Source organism: Ambystoma mexicanum, chromosome 1p (genome assembly GCF_040938575.1).
Source record: "Ambystoma mexicanum isolate Mex_15411 chromosome 1p, UKY_AmexF1_1, whole genome shotgun sequence".
Classification (NCBI taxonomy): Eukaryota; Metazoa; Chordata; class Amphibia; order Caudata; family Ambystomatidae; genus Ambystoma; species Ambystoma mexicanum.
In genome coordinates this window covers 713,553,122-713,581,058 of record NC_090921.1, presented here as the reverse complement: position 1 = coordinate 713,581,058, position 27,937 = coordinate 713,553,122, and the positions used below count along the sequence as shown (strand labels likewise).

Below are 27,937 nucleotides of genomic sequence, written 5' to 3'. Positions count from 1 at the left end.
TACGAAATACCAAAACCTTTATTTGTCAGTGCAAGAGTCCAGACAACATGGCATGTGTTCATGAAAAACCAGGAATGTGTACATGCCCCTGCCACAGGGCATGAGAAAGATGCACGAGAACAGGATCAGTTCTTCTTCTTGCCTTTGGTAAGGACCTTGGCCGGGGTCACAGCCATAGCCACAGACTGGTACAGTCCTGAGGAAATCTTGTTGATGTAGTAAAGGTCAACAAGAGAGAAGAGAAAACTGGAGAGGGAAACACAAAAAACATGGTTTTGACCTGTTGCATCATCTGAAAATAAAGTACATATATAGACAAGGCAAGACTTGGAAACAATATCTGAAAATAAGAATATGACCGCTTAAAAGCTTTGAGACCCCAGTAAAATATTTGAAGGCTCCTCATCAGGTGCCCACGCAACAGCCACTACAAGTTCAAAGCACACTATCATCAAGGTGCCTACAGGCACACAGCATAAATTATACTTCTAATGGAGATGAATAAATGCCCTCATGGTTTGGACACACAATTCTACTAGTCGGCAAAAAAGAAGCAACCTTAATTTAGAGATATACAAAATCTACATGACCTGGATTTCAATGGATTACTAAAATAAAGCCAGACTTTAGGTAATTAAGTTTTTGGACTCCACCAGCCAAAGAATATGTGCAATAGAAAATGCTAACCCACGCAGCTTACCAAGCACTGCTCTATTCGTATATTGAATGGATGCTAGATGGGTCTCAATATACTTAAGAAAAAAGGTACAGCTTTCCGAAGCAAATACAGGCCTACAATGCCTGAAATGTTGAATGGCATGCTGGTCTCTGAATTTGCTCACTTGTAAAGTGCTCATTCCACAAAAGTAGAAACCAGTAGATGACATCCCCAAACCGCTAACAATGACGTTGCCCTGGAGAGAACACACAAATACACTGTATAGGGAGAATATTCACCTGCGGTGCACAGATTAGGAGACACTGCACGCAAGGTACATGGGGGACCAGTAATAGATTTGCAAATTAGTAGAACTGGAACGGGATGAAGAGAGGTTGAGCTGCAAGCGTTGGGGACTGATGATAGTTTATTTATATAGCACCTATACACAATGGGTTTCAAAGCGCTTCAAGGCAAGGGAGGGAACAAGGGAAAATACAATGACATTCTTACAGGCCATGAACAGTAAGGATGTGAAATTAACTATCGTACTCAGCCTGACGACATTTCAGATATAGATAAGGAAGGGAGTGGGAGAGTGGGAAGGAAATAGAAAGACGGGCGACTACCGTACTAGGCCTGACGACACTTCTAAAAAGTTGATGGGGAGGAACAAAACAAGCAAATGTCCTACTAGGCCTGACAACATTTCAGACAGTGCTGGGGGGGGGAGGGGTTCGAATAAGGGGAGGAGACAGACGAGGTTGCTATCAGACTAGGTCCAGGGACAATTCTGATAGCGCAAGTCCATAGACGAAAGCAAGGGGAGGAGGAAGGACAACAATGTGGGAATGCAGGCAGCGAGTCAAGCAGTCCTCAGTAACATGAATAACAGGTGGAACTAGAAATGCAACTCGCAGAAAGCTCCATATGTAGCAGAGAAGGCTGGGTAAACACACTCCACTGATCAGCTGCCAAAATGAATAAATGGACTCTGGGGAACCAATTAACTAAATTACCGTCAACCAAACCTTAAATCTTCCAGAATGCAAACATACATCTAGACCAGCATTCTCGGAACTTACCAGGTAGTAACACAGACCCTGTGGACGAGTCCTGAAGCAAAAAGGGAAAGTAACAGGCAGACAAGAACTGTAGGGAAACAGAAGAATCATCATCAGAACACAAACGCATGGGGGGAAAAAACAATTAGAATTGGTGAGAGGCAGTGCAGCACTAATGAATGATACAAATAATGCAGAGCTACAAACACACAAAACAATGCTCCAGGCTACAGAACTGGTGCAAAGGGTATGAGCATGGCACGCTGATATTGATAGGTTGGCGCAAAGGCCACACCCTGTACATGGATCCTGAACTGCCCAAACGCAACATTTCTCCATGTGGACCGGCATGTTTAGCAGTACAACTAAAATGATGATATCGATTGGCATGCTAAAATGATTCAAAATTGACGTTTTTAGTTTTATTCCACAAAAAAGGTAAATATTTTGTTATGGTTCTCGGTCGGACCAACAATCAAAGAACACCGAGCTGGCAAATATTCTGAACGGCCCAAGCCAGGAGATAACTAGTAGTTGTGTGCCCCTGGAACATATAAACATAGGACAATTATATGTTCAAATTCTATACAATTGGGAAACACTTTTGGTAGGTTGCAAACTTTGCTTTTCCTGTTTGGCAGCCAACAGAGCTTGTGAAAAAGTGGAATTTATTGGTTCTTGTTGCATAACATTTAAAAAAATATATTTTAAAAAAAAAAAGGCATTTCTCTTCAGCCTACCTATTACCAGAGGAAGGTGGACCCAGGTTTTCCAACGGGTCACCAAGTGTGGGAATAGACATTTACAGCCCTTTAAGATCTTTCAGAAAGCAAAGAATCTCCTAGAAGCCACATGACCATAAAATCGTTGTCATAACGTGACAAAGTATCGAGACATTGAACAAGCATGCACATTTCAAGGAATCCTAGTGGGGATTCCCCTTCATTAGGTTAAATGTGATCCAAAGTCTCCATTTTAAGCACTTTTTCCTCAAAGGGCGTGCAGAGAAGGCATGATCATTGTCCTTGGGAGGCCTGGATGAATGGAATTGCTAGAATACAATCTAGGGGATAATATGGTAGTCACAAAGGTTGATGCACCATGGGCAGAAAAGATGGGATTTTGGATAAATTAGAAGTGACAAAAGGTGGTGGTGGTGGTGACTGAGTTCATTTGGAAGAGCAAAGACAGCAATCTCAAATTTAAAGCCCAGATTTCAGATGCCAGGAGATAGGGTGGGGCTCAAATTGCAAAAGATTGAAAGTCAGACAGGCCCTCCTGTGGCCTTCCACAATTCAACCTCCATTAGTTTCAGCTAGTGCTTGGCCAACCACTCATTACTTGCCCATTTGACGGTTTTAAAGGTTGTGTGGTGACCGATTATCCTCGTTCATGTGATGTGAAGATCTGCGTTTCCTCAGCATGGGAATAAAACTGAAGGTCAAATAACGATCAGTTCAGCAAGAGATTTGGTGTAAATAGGTGACAACTGACTGTGCTAGAGAAACCATGCATGGGGCAGGGTATGGTTCATAGGGTAAAGACCGAAGGTTACACAGAAAATAGGTTTGCTAGTCCATGGCATCCAATCCCTGCCTATCCCAGCATCTCAAAGCCGGACCAGAAGGAGTGGACAGGTAACTGCCAAGTGCTTCTGCCAAAAAATGAAATAATGCTGGTACACAATTGCCAGAACTTGGAGGAGGCCCGACTATGTCCCTCTGGCTAGGCGAATAAATAGCCTGCTTTGAAGAGTGTGGGCAGTACGGGTAGACAGAGTAGATGTTGAGATAGAGGACTATGAAATGGTGCAGTTTAATAGAAATCATACTTTTTATGCTATTTTCAGAAAATTCACAGCAATTTTCAGAAAATTCACAAAGAACTGATGTAGTGCTTTCTCCCTGGAGGTGAAAATGAACCCTTGACCACATGAAATGTAGCAAAAGCATACATTTCGTTGAGCAGGCAAAATCTGAGGGCATACCATTTGTTGGTACACATGTCAACCAGATTGGCTAGCCAGACCACCTCAGGAAAACTGTCTGTCTAAAGGATGTAGAATAGGATTAGGTCGGAAGAAGCTGGACTTAAAAATTGGCCCTCTACATTCCTGACATACATAGGTGCACATAAGGGTTTTGACCTTCACCTTCACATACATAGTGTGTGTCCATACATATGGTATGGACCACAGTCCTCCGTCTCTACGTTTGCCATAACAGTACCCCAATCAAAGCTAGCAAACTCAATTACTCATTTAGCCCTCCTTGTCTGGTTATTAAACTAATCAAGCAAACAAAAAACATGCCTTGGTTAAAACAAAATAACATAGCTAGTCAAAGAGAGGTCTGCCATCCTTATATAAGTGGCTGAAGGGTGGCGGAAATTTAAAAATGAAACCTATAGTTTGACTATTTTTGCTCAGTTATAAGTTTGTTTCAAAAACAAACATGAGGGGGATGAATAGTTGAAGCAGGACTTGACACTTATTTTAAACTTACCTTCAGGGAAGATTTTTGCTTGAAATCCTTTCCCAAAGACAAGGACCTCCAGATTGTTGAAGGCCTGGAAAAAAGTATTAAGGAAAAAAAAAAATCTAGAAAAACGAAGCCCACGTATGCACTTTTGAATACCAGAGCCCCATGTCACATTTAACTGTTTTGCTGCCCTTAATACGCAGAACACAATTTAGTGGGCTTATTTAGTCTTGAATGCTGCATTTGCCATCCAACAAACTCCAGACAACATTTTTATGGTGTTCCCGACAACAGGGTCTAAGACCCCAGCAAGTAAAAAGTGGATTTCCTTTTTCGTCCAAAACCAGATCACTCTCAATAACCATATCTTCCAATAACCCCTCCCACCCACCTCTGCCAACTGTCCACGACTGATCATGCTTTTAAGTTTTAGGAAATATCAAGTGATCTAAACTATTTTCCTTTCATGAAGAGCTATAAAGATATATAAAGAGTTGGTGTTTACAAAGGCGAAACAGTTTGCAAAAACAAATAGAAATTTCTATCAGAAGAGATTTCTTTAGAGTGCGATTTCTTTTTAGGGGGGAGGTACCAGTGAGTAACGATTTTTAGGATAGCAGCAAAGAAGAACATTTTTAATTTGATATGTGTTTATTCAAATAGAGCTGTTGCACTTTTCCACTACTTTTCTAGAGCCCAATTACATACAGCCATCTTGGTATGCCGAACGACCAGTCATCTTTACTTACCAATAAGAACAGGGTGAGGAATTTTTGCTCCATTCCATGTTCCTCTGGGACTTACATGACATTGTAACATGCTGCAGAATCTACCAGTGGCAGGCGATTATCACCAATGAGCCAAATAATGCAAGATGACAAAGGCTAGTCTAAAGTGGTGAACAGAGCTAAACAATGTGATTGCTGCTGAAACCTACTCTGGCTCCAGGATCTGTAGTTGGCTTTCTGGGCACAGGCGGCCAACATAAACTACCACAAAATGCTTTCTGCTATGAATATGTGTTGCAGGAAAGTTGGGGGACAGACTAATGCATGCATCCATCAAATTTGAAACCAATTGCAAGATGGGAATAAGTCATGGTTCTGGTGACCCATGACAGACAGCAACCCATGAATCCACTGCATCCTAACAGCTATATTTGGGCATCCTTGTCTCACTCTCTTGTGGTAGAAAGAAGAACAAATATTGGCAACGCCAATAGTTGGGCTGATCTATAGGCATCAGGCATGGGCATCACACGCCAAAGTACTATGTCCAAGAAGGCCCACTATCAGCTTCACCTTGTCAGAGGGATTCTCCCTTTCCTCACCTTCCCCCAGAAGCTCAATGTCTCTAGAGCTCTGGTTCTTTCAAGGATTGATTACTGTAACAGCCTCTTCCTTAATCTGCCTCTCCTCCCTTCGTCCTCTTCAACTAATCCAGAATAGGTTCAATTGGTTGGAGTTGAAAGATGGTAGTCCCCTGCGCAACCGACAAGAGTTAGTTGGTAGGTATACTGTACCTGCAGCCTGGCACATGGTTTGTCGGGGAACCAAAACTCAATGTTCCCAGAGGGCTAAAGGTTTGCTGGCTGATATGACAAAACTTGCTTTGTGATGGCGCCGGCGCTAGGTTGTTAACCATAGGTTGTAGCCTTAGATTGCTTAAATTGTGAGATATTTGAAATAATGGAGAAGCAACTCCTGACTTCTTGTCATATATAGGGGTTTAATGTGGTAACACATAAATCACAGGTATAGCAAGGTATGCTAGGTGAAGGTGCAACAAGAGCCAACACGCGTTTTGACCATAGTCTTTATAAAAGCTGTGTAGGGTGGTGTGGTGAGGCGATAGTTGTGAAACGCATATCGGCGCAGTGGTTCGAGGTCATTAGATATATATAAAGTTAGCATACAGTATTGTTGGTTACATGTCGCATTGAGGTGGCGGTGTGTGTGCGAGTTGTGGTGGTGATGACGAATATAATTGGTAATTACATAGCAGCACATGTGTGAATACAAGCAAATATATTTTCTCATTTATACATTTGGCAAGTGGCCAATAGGCAGGTTGCATGAGTGTCGAGGTAACAAGGAGAAAAGAACGGGAAGGGGAAGGTGGGAAAGCAAAGGGGAGAGGATTAGAATACAGAGGAGCTGTGTATGCTGGTTGATGTAGATCGATAGGGCTGGTGCTTACCAGAAGATAGGTAGTTGGTCCTGAATAGGAATGGAGTGCCTGAAGAAACCTCCCAGTAATTGTGGGCGGTGGGCTGGTTAGCCAATCTGGGGGAAGATGAGCCAATGTTTGATCATTAAAGATTCAGGGGCTCCCGTTAGTCTAGCCAAGCAAGGATGATTAGCGGCGAGGAGCAATAGGTCAGAGTGGGATAAGTTTGGGCGGGTTACAATGAATAAAAGGTGGCTGGCATGGGCCGTCGAGAAGAAGACATGGTTGTGTGGTTGGTTACGCATGTCCCTGAAGTGGGTGTAGATCGGGGAAGGCGGTCACCCGTGAGAGTGGGTCAACCACAAGGCGGAGTGGCAAAAGGGAGCCGGTCGAGGGTCAGACTGGTAGATGCTAATGTGCGTTGTGGTGCGGCTTGGGTGGGGGTAGCCATGGTGGGAACCAAGTGCCGTCTGGGTTAAAGAGAGGCTGCCGGTGTCCCCAGGTTAATACGTAAGATAAGAAGGAGAGAGTCGAATATCCCAGTTGGGCACAAGATGCCGTTTCCATTCTAAATGATGTGGCGAGTGCCACGGGTGTGCGGCTAGTCCCAGGCTTTTCCCGGATCATGAGGCCACGAAGAGGTGGGCTGGGAAATGCTGCTGCGAGTAGAGTGTCATAGGAGTCAGGCTGGGTGGATGAGGGAAGTAGTTTGTCCGAGCAGAGTACAGCAAGGAGCCTGTGAGACGACATAAGCGGTCCAGGCTTGTGAGCTTGAATAAGTGTCCTGGTGGAATGAGAAGTGTTGGTGGCCATGCAAGGACTTAAATTAGGCCGGCTGTCAAGGGAGTGACTGGGCAAGCATCCTGATGCGGATGCATGCAATTGGATGGGGGAGGGGGTGCATAACCCATGCTGGAGGCACGGCAACCTACGGGACCCGCGGTTTGTCGGCGTGGAGACCGCACAGGACGCGTGTTGGGAGGCGCTGCTCAGGAGTCTTACACCTGTGGTTCGGACACATAGAAAGTCAAGGAGTCCGGGTTAAATAAGCCGAGCTGCCTTATTGGTTGAAAGGACGGGCATGCTGATAGGTCGCCATCAGCATGTGTAAAAACTTGATACCTGGAGTAACACCCGGACCAGCAGGTAAAATATAAGTAGGTTTATTGCATGTTAGTTGCCAGGAACAACATTGGCATGTCCCCTTAAGCCAGCATAACAACTGTAAATCTTAGAACCCAGCTTCAGAGCATAACATCCCAACACTCCACTTACTCTGACATCACATCATTCCATGTAACGGTGATGTCACCACCTCACCTCAGATACACATTACAACAGCATGCTGAACAAGTGAAGGACTCCACCAATAGGCGGTTGCCAGGTGCAGTGTAACAATGAGGCGAGTGGCACCCTGATAGGTATGCAAGGCGGGAAAGCCAACCTATTGGCTGTAGGAAGTGAGATAGAGGAAGTGGGTTCCTGTATAGTAGGGCTGGTCATGAGGCTGCAACAAAAGAGCCCAAACCAGCATTGAGTGTTATGTTTGGGGGGAGGACGATCTCAAGGGGTTCAGATACGTGTGAGCAGGTGGCCAAGGGTCGCTTAGGCAGTGCTGGTGAAGCAATAAATTCCGCTAGCTGACGTTCGGTGTGCCGAGGGCTGGGGAAAAGGGAAGGCAAGGTTGTGACACAGGGGGTCCGAGGAGGGCAGGGTGGCTTGGCTCAATGGGCAGGTGTTGGATGGAAATGGAGTGTGTGGTTTCCTGTCTAGTTCAGCTGGGCAGATAGGCTGGAAAGTTATGTATGTATAGTGCCAACATTCAGAGGGGAAAGTTGTGTGTGGGTGAGGAGGTCTCTGGTTCAGGAGTCCTGCGAGGGGAGGGGGCCGAGGCCACATGCCTCATTGCTAGTAAGGCACGGGAGGAAGCACAATAAGGTGCCCCAGAATAAGGGAGGGGTGCTGCGGGCAGGGGGAGATGGATTCATGGCATGGTCGTAGGGCAAGGAGGCCGAGGATTACAGTGTTACATCGCTAGATGGACAGATCATGTTAAGCAATGACAAGGGCGTGCTCCAGTGTGCCTAGTAGGGGTGAATTGAAGCAACCCGAAAGGGGAGGTGGGCAAAGATAAGCCGGAGGCTGACGCTGGTAGTGCCAAGGGTTGGTGGTCCAAAGGGTTGCCTGACACGAATACAAAATGTACGCCATGCCTGTTGGTGACATGGCCAGGATGGCGTGGCAATGAGAAAAATGGATAGGCCAGGGTTGGAGTGGATAGTTCAGGTGAGGGCCGAGGAGAGCCTGGGCCTGGTCTGTGCAAGGTCACAACAAAAGGGTGGGTTTAGACCGAAGTAATAAAGGTGGGTGGTGTATCTGAAAGCGGACAGAGGTCATAATGGCGATTGCCTAGGGTGCACGTAAACAGGAGTTTTCAGTTCTCACAGAAAAAATTAATGATCGCTCTTGAGACCAAGTGTGACATCTGTATTTACAGATAGGTTTTGCTCCTTGTTGTCGGAGGCGTAGCTCTCCGCCATCGGTTGGTACAGTTTCTAGTCCCACAAAGCTCATGTTCTCTTTGTTGTCATGCTGATGTTGCTCCTGCCAGTGGGTTGCAAGTGGATATCTTGACTCTTGAGAATGCAGTAATCCTAGGTGTTCGCGAATCCTGGTTCTTAATTCCCTCTTGGTACTGCCAATGTAGTTGCGGTCACATACACAGATTATGGCATATATAACAAACTTTGATTTACAATTGATATATTGGTTTATCCCATGTTTGTCAGTGCCATTGAAAGTAAGTGATAGTGTTTCTTGCACGCTTGCACATGTTGCAAGCCCCACATTTGTAGAAGCCTAGTGGTTTGATACTTGTGAGCCAGTTCTCAGCGGCTTTTGGAGAAGGAGCCATAAAGGATGGGCTCAGGATTGTCCTAAGGGTTTTGGCCTTGGTGTATCTCAGCGATGGCTTGGTCGGCAACCATCTCCTGAACATGATGGCTGTTGCTGCAGTACTTGGTGATGTATCGGGTTTTGTCAGTCTCTCCAGTGGTACTTCTGGTTGTTTCCCTAGGCGTCAGTAGTGTTGGGCTTTTTCTCTTTCGTGCCATGTTGATGGCTGAGTTAATAGCTTGCTATGGGTAGCCTCTTACAGAAAATATTTGTTCAAGGATAGAGCATTCATTTTTAAAATGCGCTTGGGTGCTGCAATTCTGTTTGGCTTGAATGAATTCGCCCTTGGAAATGTTATTGATGACTGATTTTCTATGACAGCTGGTGGCGTGGAGAACAGAGTTAACTTGAGTCGGATTCCTGTAGGTTGTGGTGGTCAATTCGGTTCCAACAGGACTGAACGCAATGTCAAGAAAGTCAATGGAAGTATTGTTTGATGTGCCGGTCAGCTGAAGCCCAAAGTTATTATCATTTAGATATTCTTGAAAACATGCCAATTGTTCCATGGATCCAGACCATATGACCATATCAGGTAATCGTCAATGTAGCAAAACCATTTGTGCACATATTTGCTTAAGTCTCGGTTGTCGAAGGCATGTACCTGTTCGAATTGATGCATGAAGAGGTTTGCCATGGGCGGGACTTACGTCGCCCCCATGGCCATTCCTTTGGTCTGTCTAAAGTATTGCTGGTTGAACAGAAACAATGTTTGTAAACGAGAACTCCAGGAGTTCCTTGGTTAACTCCAGGTGTGAACAGAAAGATGCCGATGCCTTGGCAAAAGCATAGTATATGGCTTTTAGAGCTATAATATGGTCAATGGTTGTGTAAAGAGCCTCGACGTCCAGCGCCACTAGAATGTAGTTGGGTTGCCAAGTGACATCTTGTAGCAATAGTAGAGTGTGCATAGTGTCCCGTAGGAATGTTAGATTTTCAGAACCTCTGGAGCGAGTACATTGTTAATGTATTTTGCAGAAAGTGTCAGTTATCCATCCGATCGCGCTTAAAATTGGACGTCCTTCTGGGATCTTGTGGAGTTGGGCAAGACATTATATATCGTCGGCATCCTGGGCTGTTTAGGTTGCAGGTATTTATATATGGTCAGTAGGCCCTGCTGATGCCATTTCATTAGTAAAGTATTAGCAGCAAGTACTATATCCTTGGTGGGGTTGCTCGGGAGTGTTTCATAGCACCCCGGTGTTGTCAAGTGTGTCACGGCCATGGTTGCATAGTACATTCTGTCCCTTATAACAACATTCCCGCCTTTATCAGCTTCTTTGATTATGACTTCATTGTTGAAGAGCCTCGAGTGCCAGTCTTTCCTGGTTTGTGATGTTATCCCATTTCCTGCTCCGTCTTGATTTCATACGATCTTTCAATGCGTGTAGGTCACGTGTTATTGCCAGAGTAAAGATATCGATAGCATTGTCCCCTTGTAGGTTAGGTGTGAACTTCGATTTAGTCTTCAATTCCGGGATCTTGAGGTTGTTTTCCTATATATTTAGATCTTGTAAGGTTTGTTGCATGGTCTGCACTGGTATCCCATGTTGTTCGTCCAGGGTTGCTAGAAGGTGTGTTCTAGGTGTTCCATGTCCATTTCACTGATGTTATCGTTGGCTTTCTTGTAGGGAGCCAGTTAACTTGTTTCGCAAAGTATTTCTTTAGCTTGAGTTTACCGGTATATTTGTAAAGATCGATGTGTGCTTTGATGAGATTGATTGGAGAGAAAGGAGCAAAGGACAGGCCTTATAGTACGTCGATGTCGCTGGTAGTTAGTAGTTGGCTTGATAGGTTCATCACTAGTTCCGGGCTCTCACTTCTCTCTGTTGTAATTGGGTTTGTGATCTTGTCAGTCTGATAGCACTTTGTTTTTCTATTGCGTTTCGTGGTCCCCGCTCGTTTGCCTCTCTTGCATCTTTTCTTGGTAGTGCATTGTCTGGTGGCGGATCTTGGAAACACATTTGTTTCTGTGTTGGTGCACGTGTCCTTTTTTGTAGCATTGGATTTCGCCTAAAAAAATTATATCTGATGCTTCCGCTTGCTTCATTGGGTCTGGTAAGACTTTATCTTGGTTCTGCTGTGTTGTTCTCAGGTTCTTCTGTGACTTGGTCAGGGCCGCTTTCTGCATCAGAACTGGCTGGCGAGCTGTTTGTTGAGAGTGCTCCCCTTGGAGTTTGTGCCCTGTGCTAATCTCCTTCATCCCTCGCAAATTTCCTACATTTTCTGATGATCTTAACTTCATCCTGTTGAGCTTTCAGTATTCTCATACATTTATTTTGTAATTATTTTCCTTTGTTGCTGTAGGGGAATTGCTAGCTTCTATGTCGGTTTTTGAGTTAGTTGATTTCAGTGACCAATTTCTTGTGTGCCCCATCAGCGTGTTCAAATAGATGTTCCATCATGATTTTGGAACCCATGATCAGGTTTCTCTTCTCACTTGGCTGCTAGATCGGCGTACTCTGGGTTTGTGAAATCCGGAAAGATGATATCCTGAGCCCTCCGGGAAGCTCCAAGGGTAAATCTCTCCCAAAACCTATTTATTTCCTTGGTACACAGATGTTCTAGTTGGATTGAATTGTTGCCGTAGGTTATCAGGCACACTTGGTGTTGGTGGGAAGGCATGTATTGTCGAGCCTTAGGGTGCAAAGAGGTTTATGATATCCGTTTTTCTGGATTCCAGGTAGTCAGCCATGATGGCTAGACAGCGTTCTTTGTTGTAGCGGGGTCCAATTCCTGTGAAGTTGGTTCAATTGGTTGGAGTTGAAAGGATGGCGGTCCCCCGCGCAACCGGCAAGAGTTATTTGGTGGGTATAGTGGTACCTGCGTCCTGGCACATGGTTTGTCGGGGAACCAAAATTCCAATGCTCCCAAAGGGTTAGTTGCTGGCTGATATGACAAACCTCGCTTTGTGATGGCGCTGGCGGTAGGTTGTTAAACATAGGTTGTAGCCTTAGATTGGTTAAGTTGTTAAATATTTGAAATAATGGAGAAGGGACTCCTGACTTCTTGTCATCAAAAGGGGTTTAATGTGGTAACGCACAAATCACAGGTATAGCAAGGTACGCTAGGTGAAGGTGAAACGAGAGCCAACGCGCATTTCGACCGTAGTCTTTATCAAGGCTGTGATGGGTGGTGTGGTGAGGTGATCTAAGGCTACAACCTATGGTTAATAACCTACCGCCAGCACCATCACAAAGGAAGGTTTGTCATATAATCCAGAATAGGACTGCAAGACGCATCTTTGACCTCAAGCCCAGGGACTGCATTACTCAAACCCTAAAATCTCTCCACTGGCTCCTGGTGGTTGCAAGAATCAAATTCAAGCCCCTTTGCATCATCCACAAGGCTTTCTGGGGCATGGGACCACGGGCTACCGTGGGATAGCTCCCTCTTCGGCAGGAGCCTCCCTCTGGAATGTCCTCCTGCCCCTCTCGACTTGAGCCGGATCTCTTTAGGTTCTCTCAAGACCTTCCATTTTTTCCCCCCCCATCCTCTCTCCCCTTCCGCTGCAACTAGTTGCCTGTGCTCCCTTATGAGTCGTACTAGGGCAGGCCTCCCTCGACCAGTCTCCCCGCACGCCTTCCTACCAGCACTTGCCTTGTGGCACTCTACCCTGGCTAGCCTTCTGAAGCTGGTCCACCCTCCTCCTCGCACTTTATCTGCCCCTCCCCCCCCTGTCCCTCCTCCTTGCACTTGCCCATCACTGGGCCCCCTCCCGCCAGCACTTCTTCCCCCCGCCTCCATCCTGATCTCGCCCTGCACTTGCACAATTTGGTTGTCACAAAGCCTAGTAGGGCCGCTGTTTTGTCCTCCTCTGCTCCCCCTGCCCAGTTTCTTGTGGAGCCTGGAAACTTTGTGTTATATATATGTTCAATAAATAATAAACATTTCCAAGTTATTTAAAGCTATTTGGAATAAAGCATGCAGAATAGAATAAGCATGATACAGCCAAGAAAATAAATACCATAAATAGGGGGTGGGGGGGGGGAGAAATGCCAAGATCCACTTTGTGTTAATTTATCTTTTTCTTCGATTTTCTTCCTTTCCTCTCCTCCCCACATTTGTCTTAGGAAATAGGGTCTGTAACCATTGGCTTTCCAGATGTTTTTGAGTACAACTACCATTAGCCCTATGCAGCATAGTCAATACTACAGGAGCCGTAATCAAACACATCTGGAGATCCAAAGGCTGCAGACCGATGTCTTTAGAGGACCCACACTCCACTGCCTCTCCACCAACATCATATTTATACCTCAACACTGACACCCATACATGCTTTTGGTCACTAGGCAAAATCGAAATTGGGGTACATTTTTTTTAATCAATTGCCAAGATTTGGTGAAACATATTCCCAAATGGACTAGGCCGACTAAACACCGGAGTGTTTCTTCTTATGAATGTATTGATCATGTGTCATCAAAAGCCTGGAACTTGCACAATCACCAGGAATTGTGTTGTAAGGTATTTAATAGGTTCTCTGACGCACGCCTGCATCTGCACGCTGGAATGTTATGGGTAGAAGTGCCGGGGGGTTCGAGGTGGAATGCGAGGGGAGTGGAGAGTCAGTTGAAGGCTGCTGGGCAAGGGCGTCAAGATGCACGTGTTGCACCCGGCTATTCCCAATAAAGAAACATACCTTCATGCCACTGAGTCGGGCAATGATCTTCACATTTTGGAGCTTATCAGGCTCCTCCTTGTCACAGTACTAGAGAAAAAAAAAAAAAAAGACACTTCCTTTTTGGTTTTTGAGTCAGCATTCACCACATACAATAATTGTTCACAGAGCAGACGCAGAGAAAGTTGGATTTGCAGACAAAAGATACCATGCAAGGTATTACTGTACAACCACCTGCAAGTTTCCTGCCAAGCCCAGGTCAACAACCGTGGTATGGCCTAAATGGAAAGAATTCTGGATCAATTATGTAAAAACGGTGAACATGAAGGCCTGACACCCCAGAAAGACAAGTTATTGTTGCTACATGCCCTGGGATTAGAGGGGCAACAGAAATACAGAGAACTACCAGAACTATCAGGGGACGAGGCGGGAGATACGGATGAACATGAGAAGGCCCCGAGACTAGACAAATATTACGCCCCTGAAGTAAACGAGGCCATTAACAGATACAACTTTCATACTAGGGCACAGAAGGAGGAAGAATCCATTGAAGAATACTTATCGGCCCTAAGGAAGTTGGCCCAGACATAACTGGCATCACTTGGACGAATTGATCAGGGACCAGATAATTATCCATACCAAAGATTCTTTAATACAAGACAGACTTTGGATGGTAGGAAATCCTTCGCCGCCTGAAGCCATTGCCATAGCTAAGAGGGTGGAGCATACCCAATGATGCTCCAAAGAAATTAAGAATAAGAAGTTAGAGGCCAATCAAACTGCAGCACAATGCAATATTAAACCAGCACAAGACCAGGAAGAGTAAGTCTCTGTGAATGCAGTCTGCACCAAGGAGGACAGGGAGCGAACAGACTACTCCAACAGTAGGAGTTGTAAACCTAAAGATTTGGACTACAGAGAAGTGAAGACCTTGGGTAAGGAATGAAGCAAAGGTATATTCCCCATAACCCAGAAATGGGGACAAATGTTTTAACTGTGGCAGATTGGGACAGTATGCTTATTCAAGAAATTGCCCCGAAATAGGGCAAAAATGTGGTAGCTGCGGAACAAGAGGACATTTTGCAGTGGTATGCAGGCACAAGGAGAGAGTGTCTGTGGTACAAGAAGACGAAGACTCAGGCCAAGAAAGGGAAGTGTTAGTTCGAGAACCACCTGGAGAGGAATTGAAATGTGTCCACGATGTGAAATCATTGTGGAAAACTGGAAGCTTCTGGTCATGGTGGACAGCCGTTCGCCATATACCATCATCACACAAGACTTGGGAGAAGCTCACTCACGACGGTCTCAAGTCGAATTTGCGACCACCGGATATCAAAAACCCTGGGAGATTCGAAGGATCGAGGATCCACATCACATGATGGTTCAACAGCATTGTTCAATTTAAAGACCTCCAAGCTCACGTGAACATATACGTGGCGAAAAAAGGAGTAAATGTGCTTGGTTGGAGGGACCAAGCCGCCTTACGGATAAGGTTAAACCAGTGTGAGATTGAGCCGGTACTCTTTGTAAAGAGCAGCAGTGAATGTACGAAGAGGCCAGAGGGTGACCATGTATATGTATTTCTATCACGGTTGCGTTTGTTAAGAAACTTTGCTCACAGGATAAGGATGAAACGTGGAGCGATACCAGTAGCACACAACAAAGCTAGATCTATACCATTTGCCTTGGTGGACAAAGTGGAACAGGAATTAAACAGACTCGAAGAGGACGACGTGATCGAAAAAATTGAATCGTCATTCTGGGCGAGTCCCATTGTCGTCGCTATGAAGAAAAATGGCAAATTAAGAATCTGTGTAGACTTCAGAGACGTGAACAAGAACATTGTGGTAGATATGTACCCATTACCTATTATAATCAGAAATGCTGAACTATATTGAAGGGGAGGACACGTTCACCACTTTGGATTTATCCAGTGCATATCACCAGATACACACTGACAGAAGAATGAAGAGACTTTACTGTGTTTATCACACCTTTTGGCCTGTACCGCTATAAGAGGATGCCGTTTGCTCTGGCCTCTTCGGCAGCCATGTCTCAAAGGGTCATGTCTCACATGCTAAAAGGACTCAAAGGAACTTAGTCTATCAGGATGACATTATTGTCTTTGGGAAGGGTGCAAGTGAGCATGATGGAAGGTTGCAAGAAGTGTTGTCCAGACTGAGTGAGACGGGGTTGAAAGAGGAGCAAAGTAAATGTAAATTCAAGATGGCACAAGTTGAATATTTGGGACACGTTAATGGTGAGGGTTACAAACCTAAATTGGAGGCCATGAAAGCGATCAAGGAATCACCTGATCCCAAAAGATGAATTGAGGCCATTTCTAGGGCTATGCGAATACTATAATAAGTTTGTAGAAAGTGTTGCCAGCATGACTGAGCCTTTGAGGAGATTGCTGAATAAGGATGTCAAATTTATGTGGGATGATGAGGGCAAGAATTCAGCAGAGTCCATCAGGAAGGGCATTTGTGAGTCCATAGAATTAGGCGGTTTTGTATTCAGGAGGCAAACGAAACTAACTGTGGATGCCAGTGGCATTGGATTAGAGGGAGTTGTCACAAATGTCAGAAAATGGTCAGGAGAGAATATATGTAATGCATCTAGGGCAGTCACAGACATTGAAAGCAGATATTCTGTAATAGTGGGAGAGAGATGTTAGCTTGTGTTTGGGCAATTAACCATTTCAGGCAGTATCTGTGGGGGAACAAGTTCATAGTACACACAGATCACAAACCTCTGGTAGAAGTAGTTTCTGTATGTGGTATGTGCACGGCATCCCCTAGGTTAGCTCGTCTGAGTCTGAAGCTCCAAGATTACTATTATGAAGTAAAGTACGTTCCAAGCAAGAGGAACCAAGTTGCAGATTTTTTGTCGAGGTTACCGCTGGATAAGTCAGATGCCATTCAAGTTGAGGATATAGAAGGGTTTGCTGCAGTAATTGAGTGACATCAAGGGAAGAGTGGTTACAGGAGCTCATGAAGGATCAGATGCTGGTTAAGGTCATGAAGTACACTACAACTGGGTGGCCAGAGAGGAGGACAGTTGTTTGAAATATTGGGGAGGTAAAAGATGAATGTTCTTTAGAGGATGGGTTGTTGTTAAGAGGGGACAAGTCAATACCGCCTCAGAGCCTGAGTGGAGAATTAGTTAGAAAAGCTCATCAAGGGTATCCTGGTGCTTCAGGCACCAAAAACAATGTGCGCGTGAAATATTGGTGGCCTGGGGTTGATATCATGGTGGAAAGGTTTTTAAGAAATTGTTGGCCTTGCCAGAACTGTGACAAAAGTTGAAAGGTATTTATAAATGCACCAATAAAGATACGTATGACTGAACAACCATGGGAGATGGTCGGCATTGATATTGTGGGACCATATGAAAACCTAGCAAATGAGAAGAGGTTTTTGATAGTCATGGTGGATTATTGCTCCAACTGAATGGAGGTCAAGTTAGTGAATCACATTAATATGCACAAGGTCATCGAGTTAATGTTGCGTGGAAAGAGGGTTACCCAAAAACAATAAGTGATAATGGTGTTCAGTTCAAGAGGAGAGATTTTGTGAAGCGTATGGGGATTGAGTGGAGGTTCTCGGCTAATTACCATCCCCCAACAAATGTCCTGGTGGAAAGGCGCCACAGGGTGATCGTGGAGACCATAGGACAAGCGTTATATAACAATATGCAAGTTGAGGAAGCCTTTTGGGAAAAAATATGGAGCAGTTGGATTGCGGTCAGTAGAGGTGACACTGGCAAGTCACCGTTTGCTATGAGGGGCAGAGAGCCTAACACGATTTTGAATCCTGAGTGAGTTAATCATAGGAAAGTGAAAGGGAACATCAGATTATGCAGCTCATGACGGAGTGTTCAGATTGAGGATATTTCCAGGTGATTTTGTCAGGATAAAAAAAAAGGAAGGGTTGTTAGGAAACAGGAGTCCAAATATTCGGACCCGGTGAAGGTGGTGGAAGTGTTTAAATGTGCAGTCAGAGTTCAAGGTTGGACCTTCTGGAATTTAGATCGCATTAGTGAGAGGAGGTGGCAAGGGGATGAGTCAGAGTTGCGCACAAGGAACAAAGGTTTAGTCAGGGGTGGGGGAAGAAATGCTGTTTGAGGAGGAAGTGGAGGTTTGGTGAGTGGTCTAGGCAGTAGGGTTGCAGATATGAATGGTTGGTGTGGACAGTGGTAAAGTCGAGCAGAGGATGAGAACCAGGTGGTGTGCCAGGCTATTCCTAATAATGAAATAATACCTTCATGCCACGGAGTCAGCCTGATTTAGTTACTTTAAATTACCCTCCAAACATTAAATACTCGTACAATTGCCATCAAAACCCAGCAATTTACACCAGATTCAGAGACATGATAGTTTCACTTAATACGATGTTCCAATTGGTCAAATGAGGATAGCAGTGTCAACCCTACCCCCTACCTCATAGCATGTTGCCTATAAAACCACCTGTTCATTAGCAAATGGCATAGCAACGGTACAAAATCAATCTCCAAGAAAAAGAAGCCAGGTTAGCCTTGTCACTAGGACTCCAGCTTTCTTACATGAAAAATGCACAAATCTCTGCATCGGACACATTAGAAGCTACTGATAGTTTGACAATTGGTTGTGAGAAAAAGGACATCCTACGCTCCCCACGAACATGATATATTGTATTTAGGCCTCTTTTCAAGTCGAGATAGAAGAGGACAGATCTATTTAGAAAAGGGTAGCAAAGTGCAATGATCTGAATGGAGGATAGAGGAGATAGCCAAAAATGGACTGGAGAGGAAAGGGGAGAAAGTTATATATAGGGAGGCTGATGAAAAAACACTAATGAGAAAGAAGCCGGGTAATACGTCTCTATACAAATCCTATAACAGTTTGGGGGTTTAACAGCGGTCGTACAGGTTCCAAAACATTGCTAGTAATTCAAAGGTTGTGTATGTTAAGGGTGATAGACCACAACTGTCAGGTGACACCATGCTATTCTTTAAAAGCCTTTAGATTGCAACAGGAAAAATTAAGTGTCTGCATGCATACAACACCAGAATTGACAGTAACCAGGATATCAGACTGTTTGGCAAAACAAGAGCGGGGGCACGGTTGATTGGGAATGCTCAATGCGGAGTGCAGTAGCATCATCAGCACAGAATTCACCTTGGAACCCCATGGCATCAGGTACTAACACAAAGAAAAGGGGGGAATTATCCCATAAGCAGTGAGGAGAGGGATTAAGAACTAGACTAAAACAAGAGGGTCTGCACTGCTGTGGGTTCAATTAATAATTAGTTCAAGTTGTTAGGGTGTACCACAAAGGTATCACTCAAATTTGTAGGCTGTAGCAGACTGAACGCAAACAGGGTAGTCTGATGATTTAAAAAGTAAAAGATATTTATTTAACAAAGAAATAACTGTGTAAATAATACATAAACAACTAAACAAAGCAATGTAACAAACATATAAATGCATGCGTTTGATGGTTGGAAGGTTAATAGTCAAGAGACACCTAAATATAGGTTTTTCTTCAAACTTTTGAACAAAATAGACAAAAAGAGAATTCTAAAAGAAACTGGACAACAAACTGCCAACTGTATGGTGGCCTAGATCCCAGCCAATATTCTTATTTATGGCTTATATTGGGCCACTGCACAAGTTGTTTTCAAAGAGTTGGCAGAAATAAAATTGTTCTATGTCCTACGATTTGTTGACAGGTCTGCCTACGTGTGCGTGTCAAAAGTTAGTGACAAACAGTAAATTTAAATTGACATCATTAGACTACGTTTCGGCAAAAGTGCCACCCGTTTGGCCAATAGTTCCATGACATAGTTAAAGTTGCCTTCCTCAGGGCGAAATACCATATTACAACTGGACCCTGTGGGGAAGCAGACGTAAACAAAGTAAATTATATGAAAGAGATGAACCCTTTCTATTCAACTACCCATATTGCTTAAAGGGAAGTCAAACGCCCAAAGGCATAAAAGTTACCAAATCAATCTGCTGCGGGTGAGTGGACATAGCCAGGCGCGTAGTGAGCCAGGAATCCCAGCGCAGAGCGTCTGGATGGGTGGAAGCGGGGTGACTCACGGCAGGGCTACATCAACAGACAAGGGGTCACACCGGAGAAAACACGCTCTGACAAGTAAATGAAAGAAGTTTCAGAAACAAGGGTGCATAAATGATGCTAAACAGGTGATATATTGTTGAAAAGTGGGTAACTACCTTTCAAAAAATGTTTAATAGGGAACGCTGGAGGGAATGAATTCCTAATGTTGCGTTCTGCAGAATACCTGGGATGACTCCTAAGGTCCGTCAGTTGACATCAAATTAATTGACCTAAAAATTAAATGTGCATGTAAATATGCATGATTTTAGAAAACCCCTTTAACTGCTACGTGTCCCAATGAAAAAATGGCATATGCCTACCTTAGAGGGGAAAAAGGGTGCATCCAGCTAGCGATTAGCTGTGTTGCTGCCTGCGAAGGGCAGATAGCCTCTTGCCTGCAGAGGGGAGAGCGAAATGTGCTGCCTCTGAACAGAGAGGGAGAAAAAAAGGCAAATGGAGGCATAAATAATTGAGTTTGACTTTCTCTTTAAGCAATATGGGTAGTTGAGTCGAGTTGTTGTATGGCATTTCTTCCTGAGGAAGGCAACTTTAACTATGTCATGGAACTATTGGCCAGACAGGTGGCACTTTTTCCGAAACGTGGTCTAATGATGTCAATTTAAATGTACTGTTTATGACACGCACACGTAGGCAGACCTGTCAACAAATCATAGGACATGGCACTCTTTGAGAACAACTTGTGCAGTGGCCCAATATAAGCCATAAATAAGAATATTGGCTGGGATCTAGGCCACCATACAATTGGCAGTTTGTTGTCCAGTTTCTTTTAGAATTCTCTTTTGTCTATTTTGTTCAAAAGTTTGAAGAAAAACCTATATTTAGGTTTTTATGTTTGGTGTCTCTTGACTATTAACCTTCCAACCATCAAACAAATGAATTTATATATGTTTGTTACATTGCTTTATGTTTAGTTGTTTACGTATTATTTACACAGTTAGTTCTTTGTTAAATAAATATCTTTTACGGTTTTTCAATCATCAGACTACCCTGTTTGCTTTCAGTCTGCTACAGCCTACAAATTTGAGTGATACCCTTGTGGTACACCCTGACAAATAACTTGTTACTTGAACTAATTATTAATTGAACTCATGGCATCAGGTAAACACGTAGAAAAGTGATTTACGCTAGACATAGCAACCCAATTTGTGTTGGCGTCTGCCGGATTTTCAAAGTTCACATCAAACATATCTGCAGGTAGATTAGGGCATATCACACATTATGCTTCTTTAGCATGATAATTGAGTGACTGAAAGGAGCGCATCTGATCACGAGCCCTAAAACCAGAACAGCATTCCATAAAAAAAAGACCAGAATAGGGGGCCATCTCCTAAAGCTACTGAAAATCCATGAGGCAAATAGTGACCTGTCACTTCCAGCTCTGCTGTGAATACATGAATTAGATCTCCACAGCTTGGCACTAGTTGCATAGCCATTAACTTGATAAGACTTACTTGTGGTGAATGCCATATCTGTGGGATAAAACATTTAGGTAAGCGTTTTCATTAAAAGACGGTGTCATGCCCTTAGAGTGAACCATGTCCATCATCTCACTGCTGCCACTAGCAGAAGCATAGTGCTTCCTCACAAAATGGCTTTGACTGGTATCCCTCACAGGTCCTTCCAACACTGGGCATCAACGTGACATTACCTGCAGTATTCCTAAGTATCCGTGCCCACTGTACTCTGCAGACCCCAACTCGATGGAAAGGCTGCAAGCTATGTCTTGGGCATCACTGAGGCAGCCAAGAAGCACCATCCAAAAGGAGTGCCAATGGCATGTAAAAGCATAGGTTCATAAAAGGGATGGATGAGAGTGTGATAGAGGGCAGGGCAAAGAAGGGAATGGTTAAAAAATCTGGTTAAACTTCAGCTGACCCAAAACAATGCCCTTAGGGCCGTCTGGGGCCTCAAGCGCTCGGACGCTCACTGGTTGCCAATCAAAGCATGTCTTTATTTCAAGATGCTCTCCCTAACACACAGATGCATCCACAATATGGCACCCTTCTTCCTCACCCAACGCACTTTCAAAAGATCCAAACTCCCCTGCCTATGCTCCTCATCCACTTTGTCACTAGCCATCCCCAGATTCTCGAGAAATAAAGCTGGGGACACTTGCTTCACGGTCATTGCCCCAACCCTGTGGAATGCCCCACCTCTCCACAGCCAAGAGCAGGCATCCCAACTCATGTTCAGAAAACTGCTAAAAACCTGGCCGTTTGACAAATACAACTAACCTGAAATCAGGGTATCCCCCCTAACTGACTCTCTGCAGCATTTACTATCATGCTTATTTACCGGATTTCTCTTTTGTTTCCTAAGTTTATGTTTTATTTCCCAAGTTTATCAGCGCTGTGGTACTTACAGGTTTGGGCGCTGCCAATAAATAAATAAATACAAATGGAAGGAAATTCCTTCCTACACATTAGGAATTTTTAGTATGAAGCAGATAAGGGGAGGTGCCAAAGGTAGTGGTAGAAATTAAGTGACAGGAGTATTAAGCCAATCAGGGTGTCCCTAATCTTCCATGTTATTATTAGGGTACTTATTGAGCGCAGACCTAGCTTCAGGAAGCAACAAAGTGCTGTCATGGTGGCGACACACTGAGGGAAGCAGTGATAGCAGGGAGGTGAGCCAACAATAAAGGAGCAGGAGGGCAGGCAATTCGGCAGCAAAGGATCTACAAGATACCAAGGGAGAAAAGGGAAAGTAGATCAGCTAGTCTCAGGTTAGGTGGGGAGTGGAGGATGTGTGTACCTATGTGTGTGTGTGTGGGGGGGGGCATTCCTTGAAGGGGAGAGTCTTGTGCTCCTTCCTGTAATGTCTGCACAAGTCCTTCTGGTGGATCGAAGGTCCCTGGAGATGCTGAGTTTCTTAGTAAGGTAGTGTGGGGACTTCAGAGCAACAGCCTTGTAAATTATGCAGCAAGATTTGAAGATGCATGCTTGCAGCAGGAACCAGTGCAGTTTGTGGAGGGTTGGGGTGATGTGGTCGAGTCATGCTGCAGCATGTAACACATATGAAGGGTGCCACAGTAGTCGCCGGAAGGTCTTCCAGAAAGCCAACGCCACTACCCAGATGGGAGAGGACCAAGGCTTGGACAGCAGATCTGAAGTTGGTTTCTGGAATGAAGGACTTGATTTTCCACAGAAGAGAAAGTTACTACCAACCGTTTGCGTCTTCCTTGCTATGTGCTTCTTTAAGGAAAAGTGCATGTCAAACCCAAGGAACTTGGAGCAGGGGTGTGAAGCCCTTGGGGTGCACAGCAGAGAAATGGGTATGGATATCATGGTGTTCAGTGTTGGAATTGTATCTTGGAGGAATTCAGCATCATGTAAGCACTGGACATCCAGGACTGGATCACTACGAGGCATGCCTTGAGCTGGTCAAGGTCTTCAATTGAGAATATCTTGAGGAAGAACTGGAATTCATCTGCGTATTGGTGGACACAGATGCTGGCTGGAGCCAGGAGGGTTCAAAGCGATTCCATATAAAGGTTATCACAGAGGAGAGGATGGATCCTGTAGGGACTGCACAGGTGATGGATAGAGTTGGAGATCTGAAGAAATCCATTTGGAAGAAAATGGTGTCAGTTAGCACAGTAGGATTTGAACCAGCTCAAGATCTTGCTGATCCCAGTGCGGCGACGTAGAATGTCAGCGAGTGTCTGATGGTCTACTGTGCCAAATGCTGTTGTGAAGTCAAAGAGAACCAGGAGGCAAGGATGGCCATCATAAAGGATTTTAAGGGCATCATGGTAACCCTTTTCCGTGCAGTGTCTGAAGGGAGATTGGCGGGATTGGAGGAGGTTGTTTGCTTTGATGTGTTGGGGGGGGGGGGTTTGGGGAGGGAGTTGTGTGGCTATTACTTTCTCAAAGATCTTACCTAGGAAGGGAAGATGGGTCATGGAGAGTAGTTGCTGATAGTCTGTGTCCAGTGTTGGTTTCTTGAACACTGGGAGGATTTGGACGGTCTTTATACGAAAGTGCCCGAGTGAGGGAGCTGTTAATTATTGTATTGGTAAGGGATGCATGCTTCAGTCAGAAGGGTCTTTAGTACGGAGGCAGGGGGGGATTTTGTTTGTGCACAATATGGCCTTGAAGGACGCTAGCGAGGAAGTGAGGTCTTGCATAGCGATGGTCTTGAAAATTGTCCAGGTAGAGGTGGTGCGAGAAGGGATGTTTTATGTACTGTGCCTCCAGTTGTGGCTTTGGTGCATATGTGCTGGTAAATCGTGCTGATCATAGCAGAATAGTTGATGGTGGTGGATCTTTTGATGGACTGTGTGGTACGAATGGATTGGGCAGAGGGTTGGTGCAATGCTTGATGGCTGTGAAGAAGGCTTGGCTTTCATTGTTGGTCTTGGCTATGGCATTTTGGTTGTAGTTGGCTTTGACAGTGATCAGTTATCTGCGTATAGCCCAGAGATCCATGAGCAGGGTGAGGTTGCCCTGCTGCAGAATTTTCGTTAAGTCAACTATTTTCTTTTTTTGTTTTGCTTTTCCTATTTTCTGATGGCTCTTAAGTTGAGTGCCTGGGCGTAGTAGGGTGCAGAAGGTTTAGGCTGGGGTCGGGGGCATGTTTCACTGGGGCACGGTGGGTGATGTGGGCTGTGAGGGTGATGTTGAGAACAGTTGAGAGGTGGGAAGAACAGTAATGATTAGCTCAACATTACCTTTCCTGCTAGTTGCCTCTTGTGTGCTGTGCGAGGTTCAGAGTGTTGACTAGGCAGTGGAGATCTTTCTTCATTTCACTTGGAGGTCACAGGTGAAGGGTTCCATCTCGTGGTCTACCCCTTGCCCATTCCAATTTTCAGCTGCTTTTGATGTTCTAATTAACTTTAAATCTGCGCTTCATGGAATCTTTTGGGCCTTTCCTTTAACATCCTGCGGCCGCCTCGAGAAGCCAACATCCCCTGGTGCATACTTGTTGTGGCCATTTTGGCCTGTGCACCCGTTTTCGGAGTGCGTGCACCTTAGCTCTCTGTTCAGTCCTCCAAGCAGTTTTCCTTGTCTCCTCTCCTCGCCTTCCAGCCTGCCTCCGCCCTCCTACCCCCAATAGGCTCCTTAAGCCACCCATGCAAGGCAGCCCTCTGCCCGGCACCAAAAGACAGCTCTTGCAGAAATAGCTCCAGACCGTGTTTGAGTATGGAGCCTGCAGCCGTCAACGAGCAGGGACTGACAAGATAGACGAAGCCTGGACAGGGGGAGCAGCGTTTACCTATTGGGCCACCCTCACTCTATCCACACTTAGCCTGACTGCAGCTAGGTAGCCATATCCTCATTTTTAACTTTAATGTGTTTAACTAGCCATACCCCCTGTCTAGCCGGATTGTTAACCATCAGTTTGAGTGTGGCTGCATCTACTGGAAATGTCGGCTTAAGTCACATCAAGACAGAATTACAAGCATTAGCTTGCGTCACCCCTAGACAGAACTGTTAAAATTAGCTTGCGTCAGATTTAGACAGGAATGTGAATTTTGGCCTGCGTCACATCTGGGCAGGAATGTGAATATTGGCTTGCGTCACATCTGGGCAGGAATGTAAATATTGGCCTGTGTTACATCTTGACAGAACCATGAATGGTAGTTTGCTTCACATCAAGCCGGGAATGTGAATATTGGCTTGCGTCACATCTTGATAGTAATGTTCACAATCAACCCTACTAACAAAAACTAATCCATCTGCATACACGGCTCAAACTCAACTAAACACACCCATACCACAAAACGCACGCACTTCACCACACAGCAACAACAAAACAAACCACACATAGCCTTGCAAAGAAAACGATGTAAACCGAACTGAAGCTGCCAACAGCATATCACAGCCCTCTTGCTTTCTCCCCCTCTGACCTACTAACTTACCCTACCCTCTTGCCTTTCAGTGTGACCAGAGCACCACTCAGATGGGGACAGTGTGCAGTATAAATATCCTTTAACATTAATATTGCCAAGGATGGTGAAGTCACTGAGAAATTGTTGGCGCGCGTGAGACATGGTGGTAACCAATGTTGGATTACCTGTAGATGAGGTGGTGATTGTGTAGGGGATGGCGGGAAGTGGCAGGAAAGGTTTTTGCAAGTGAAGACAGCGGAGATGTCCACTTTGTTGCACAATCATGAGGCCTGTGAATGATGGCAAGATTTGTGTAGCCATTGGGGATGAGGACATCTATAATGTAGCTGGATGTCATTCAGATCTAGATAATGAAGATGGCAAAGTCATGTGCGTGATGAGGTCAGCGATGTCTTCTGTGTGGTTGATGCTGGTCGGACATCGGACGAGCATCAAATTTCGTGTACTGGTGTATGATGGGAGTGCTGATGCTATCCAATGTGACGCGAGTGAGGTTTGCTGCGATATGGTATCCATAAGCATACTGGCGAGTGGCATAGTTGGGAAGGAGTGATGGTGGGTACAAGCTGTTGGAAGAGATGGGTGAAACACATTTGAGAGAGCTTACTTGATGTTACAGGAGTAGGGGTTCTGGATCCTTCCCGTCGTAAAAGTGCACACAGAAACTGCCCTTTTCTTTGGCCGCCTTTCACTTTGGATGCAGGGCTAAGCGGGTGTGTGGGACTTAGGCCACGACCCAAATCTACTTGCAACAGTTGCACAAGAAAAGAGCCTCAAGGGACCCTTGGTTAATAATTCTGGTGAATGAATCAGGGAGAAACGGCAAACCAAATTACTCCAGTATCTTTATGCAAATTCAAAATCTCACTCCGCTTGTTTTATTTTGGACACAGGTCACTTTGAATCCAAAACATTTTAGAAATCAGACTCACTTGCACTCAATAGACACCCTCTGTCTTTAACAATAAATACACTTTTCTTTGCTTGCCATATGCTGCTTCCGTTCAACATTTCAAATGCACTTCCAGAATTATGCAGTTTGTCCGAGTCTTGATCTCAGACGGCCTTGTGCATCCATAACATGCTTCTATCCAAACTACCAAAGGATACAGTTAATGAAAATATGAAGAGTCCAGATCCCAGCAAACCGCCCACTATTGTCAGCCACTCCGTGGAGGCCAGCTGCTTGTTGTACATCTGCATTCCTGCAAATAGCAGCACAGAGAGGAGAGTGGACAGAGCCAGCGATGTTCCTGTACTTGCCGCTGAGAAAGGAAAAACAAGAACAACATGCTTACAGGTTTCACTGCTGAACCCCACAAATACCAAAGATCGCTCAAAGATTGCAATATAAGATCAGTCAACTGTAGTCTGGGTCACGTCCCTGCTACGTGTAACCCTATATATTCAACCTTTCGTGTCCCCTCCTTTTAACCATACCATTACAGGACAACCACTCACTCAATCCCTTTAAAGCCATCACTCCTTCCTTTTATCTCCTCTCGACCTAACCCCAAGACCTGCTACGTTCGAATTCCTAGTAATACACGCCCCCTTTCTCTGGTCCCAATAACCCAATCTTCCTAACCAGAACCTTAATCCCGCTGCCCTCATGCATTCGTGACCGATACCACATTCTGCCATGGATTGCTCACCCTCGACACGTCTTTACTGGGTTTACAGTTTTCAGGTTTACTCGCTCATGCCCCAATCAACTTTTACATTTCACCCATAGCCTCTAATCGATATTCCTTCTTTCGCATTCACCCTTCAATACCACCATTCCGTACCCATGCTCCCTATCCGCAATCATCTGTGCCTGCTCATCATATATGCCATTCCCCTTTCCCTGATAGAACCTCTTACCCATGCCCCCTCCGCGGTGTTCCAAAACTGAAGCGACACGACAGCTAACTTTCAACACGCCTTCCGCGCACGCGCAACTCAAAGACCAAGGGGTCAAAGAGCGAGAGGCGGGGCTGCGTGAATGTACAAGGTAACCATAGATGAAGGACAA

At 44.9% G+C, this 27,937-nt stretch overlaps 1 protein-coding gene and 1 long non-coding RNA gene across 3 annotated transcripts; both read right to left on the bottom strand.

The window, feature by feature from the left end:
• Positions 1–27,937, bottom strand: KRTCAP2 (keratinocyte associated protein 2). Of its 2 annotated transcripts, none has more exons than XM_069650141.1 (5): positions 27,787–27,937; positions 27,031–27,185; positions 4,227–4,290; positions 1,744–1,810; positions 1–246 (listed from the first exon to the last, which is right to left on the bottom strand). In XM_069650141.1, the coding sequence occupies exons 1-5, from the start codon at positions 27,788–27,790 to the stop codon at positions 126–128; spliced, it is 411 nt and encodes a 136-aa protein (XP_069506242.1). In that variant the 5' UTR covers positions 27,791–27,937; the 3' UTR covers positions 1–125. The 2 variants fall into 2 exon arrangements, with proteins under 2 accessions (XP_069506242.1, XP_069506245.1); XM_069650144.1 differs by having other exon boundaries at positions 27,711–27,792.
• On the bottom strand, positions 13,090–27,024 carry LOC138579921 (uncharacterized). The gene is made up of 3 exons (XR_011304157.1): positions 20,366–27,024; positions 20,162–20,275; positions 13,090–20,074 (listed from the first exon to the last, which is right to left on the bottom strand). It is a non-coding gene; the product is annotated as an uncharacterized lncRNA (long non-coding RNA).

Coding starts and splice junctions, on each gene's coding strand:
- KRTCAP2 (XM_069650141.1), bottom strand. Junction 4,291..27,030: donor TCTTCATATTTTCATTAACT/GTATCCTTTGGT, acceptor ACTTTTTTCCAG/GCCTTCAACAATCTGGAGGT. Junction 1,811..4,226: donor AGCAAAAATCTTCCCTGAAG/GTAAGTTTAAAA, acceptor GTTTCCCTACAG/TTCTTGTCTGCCTGTTACTT.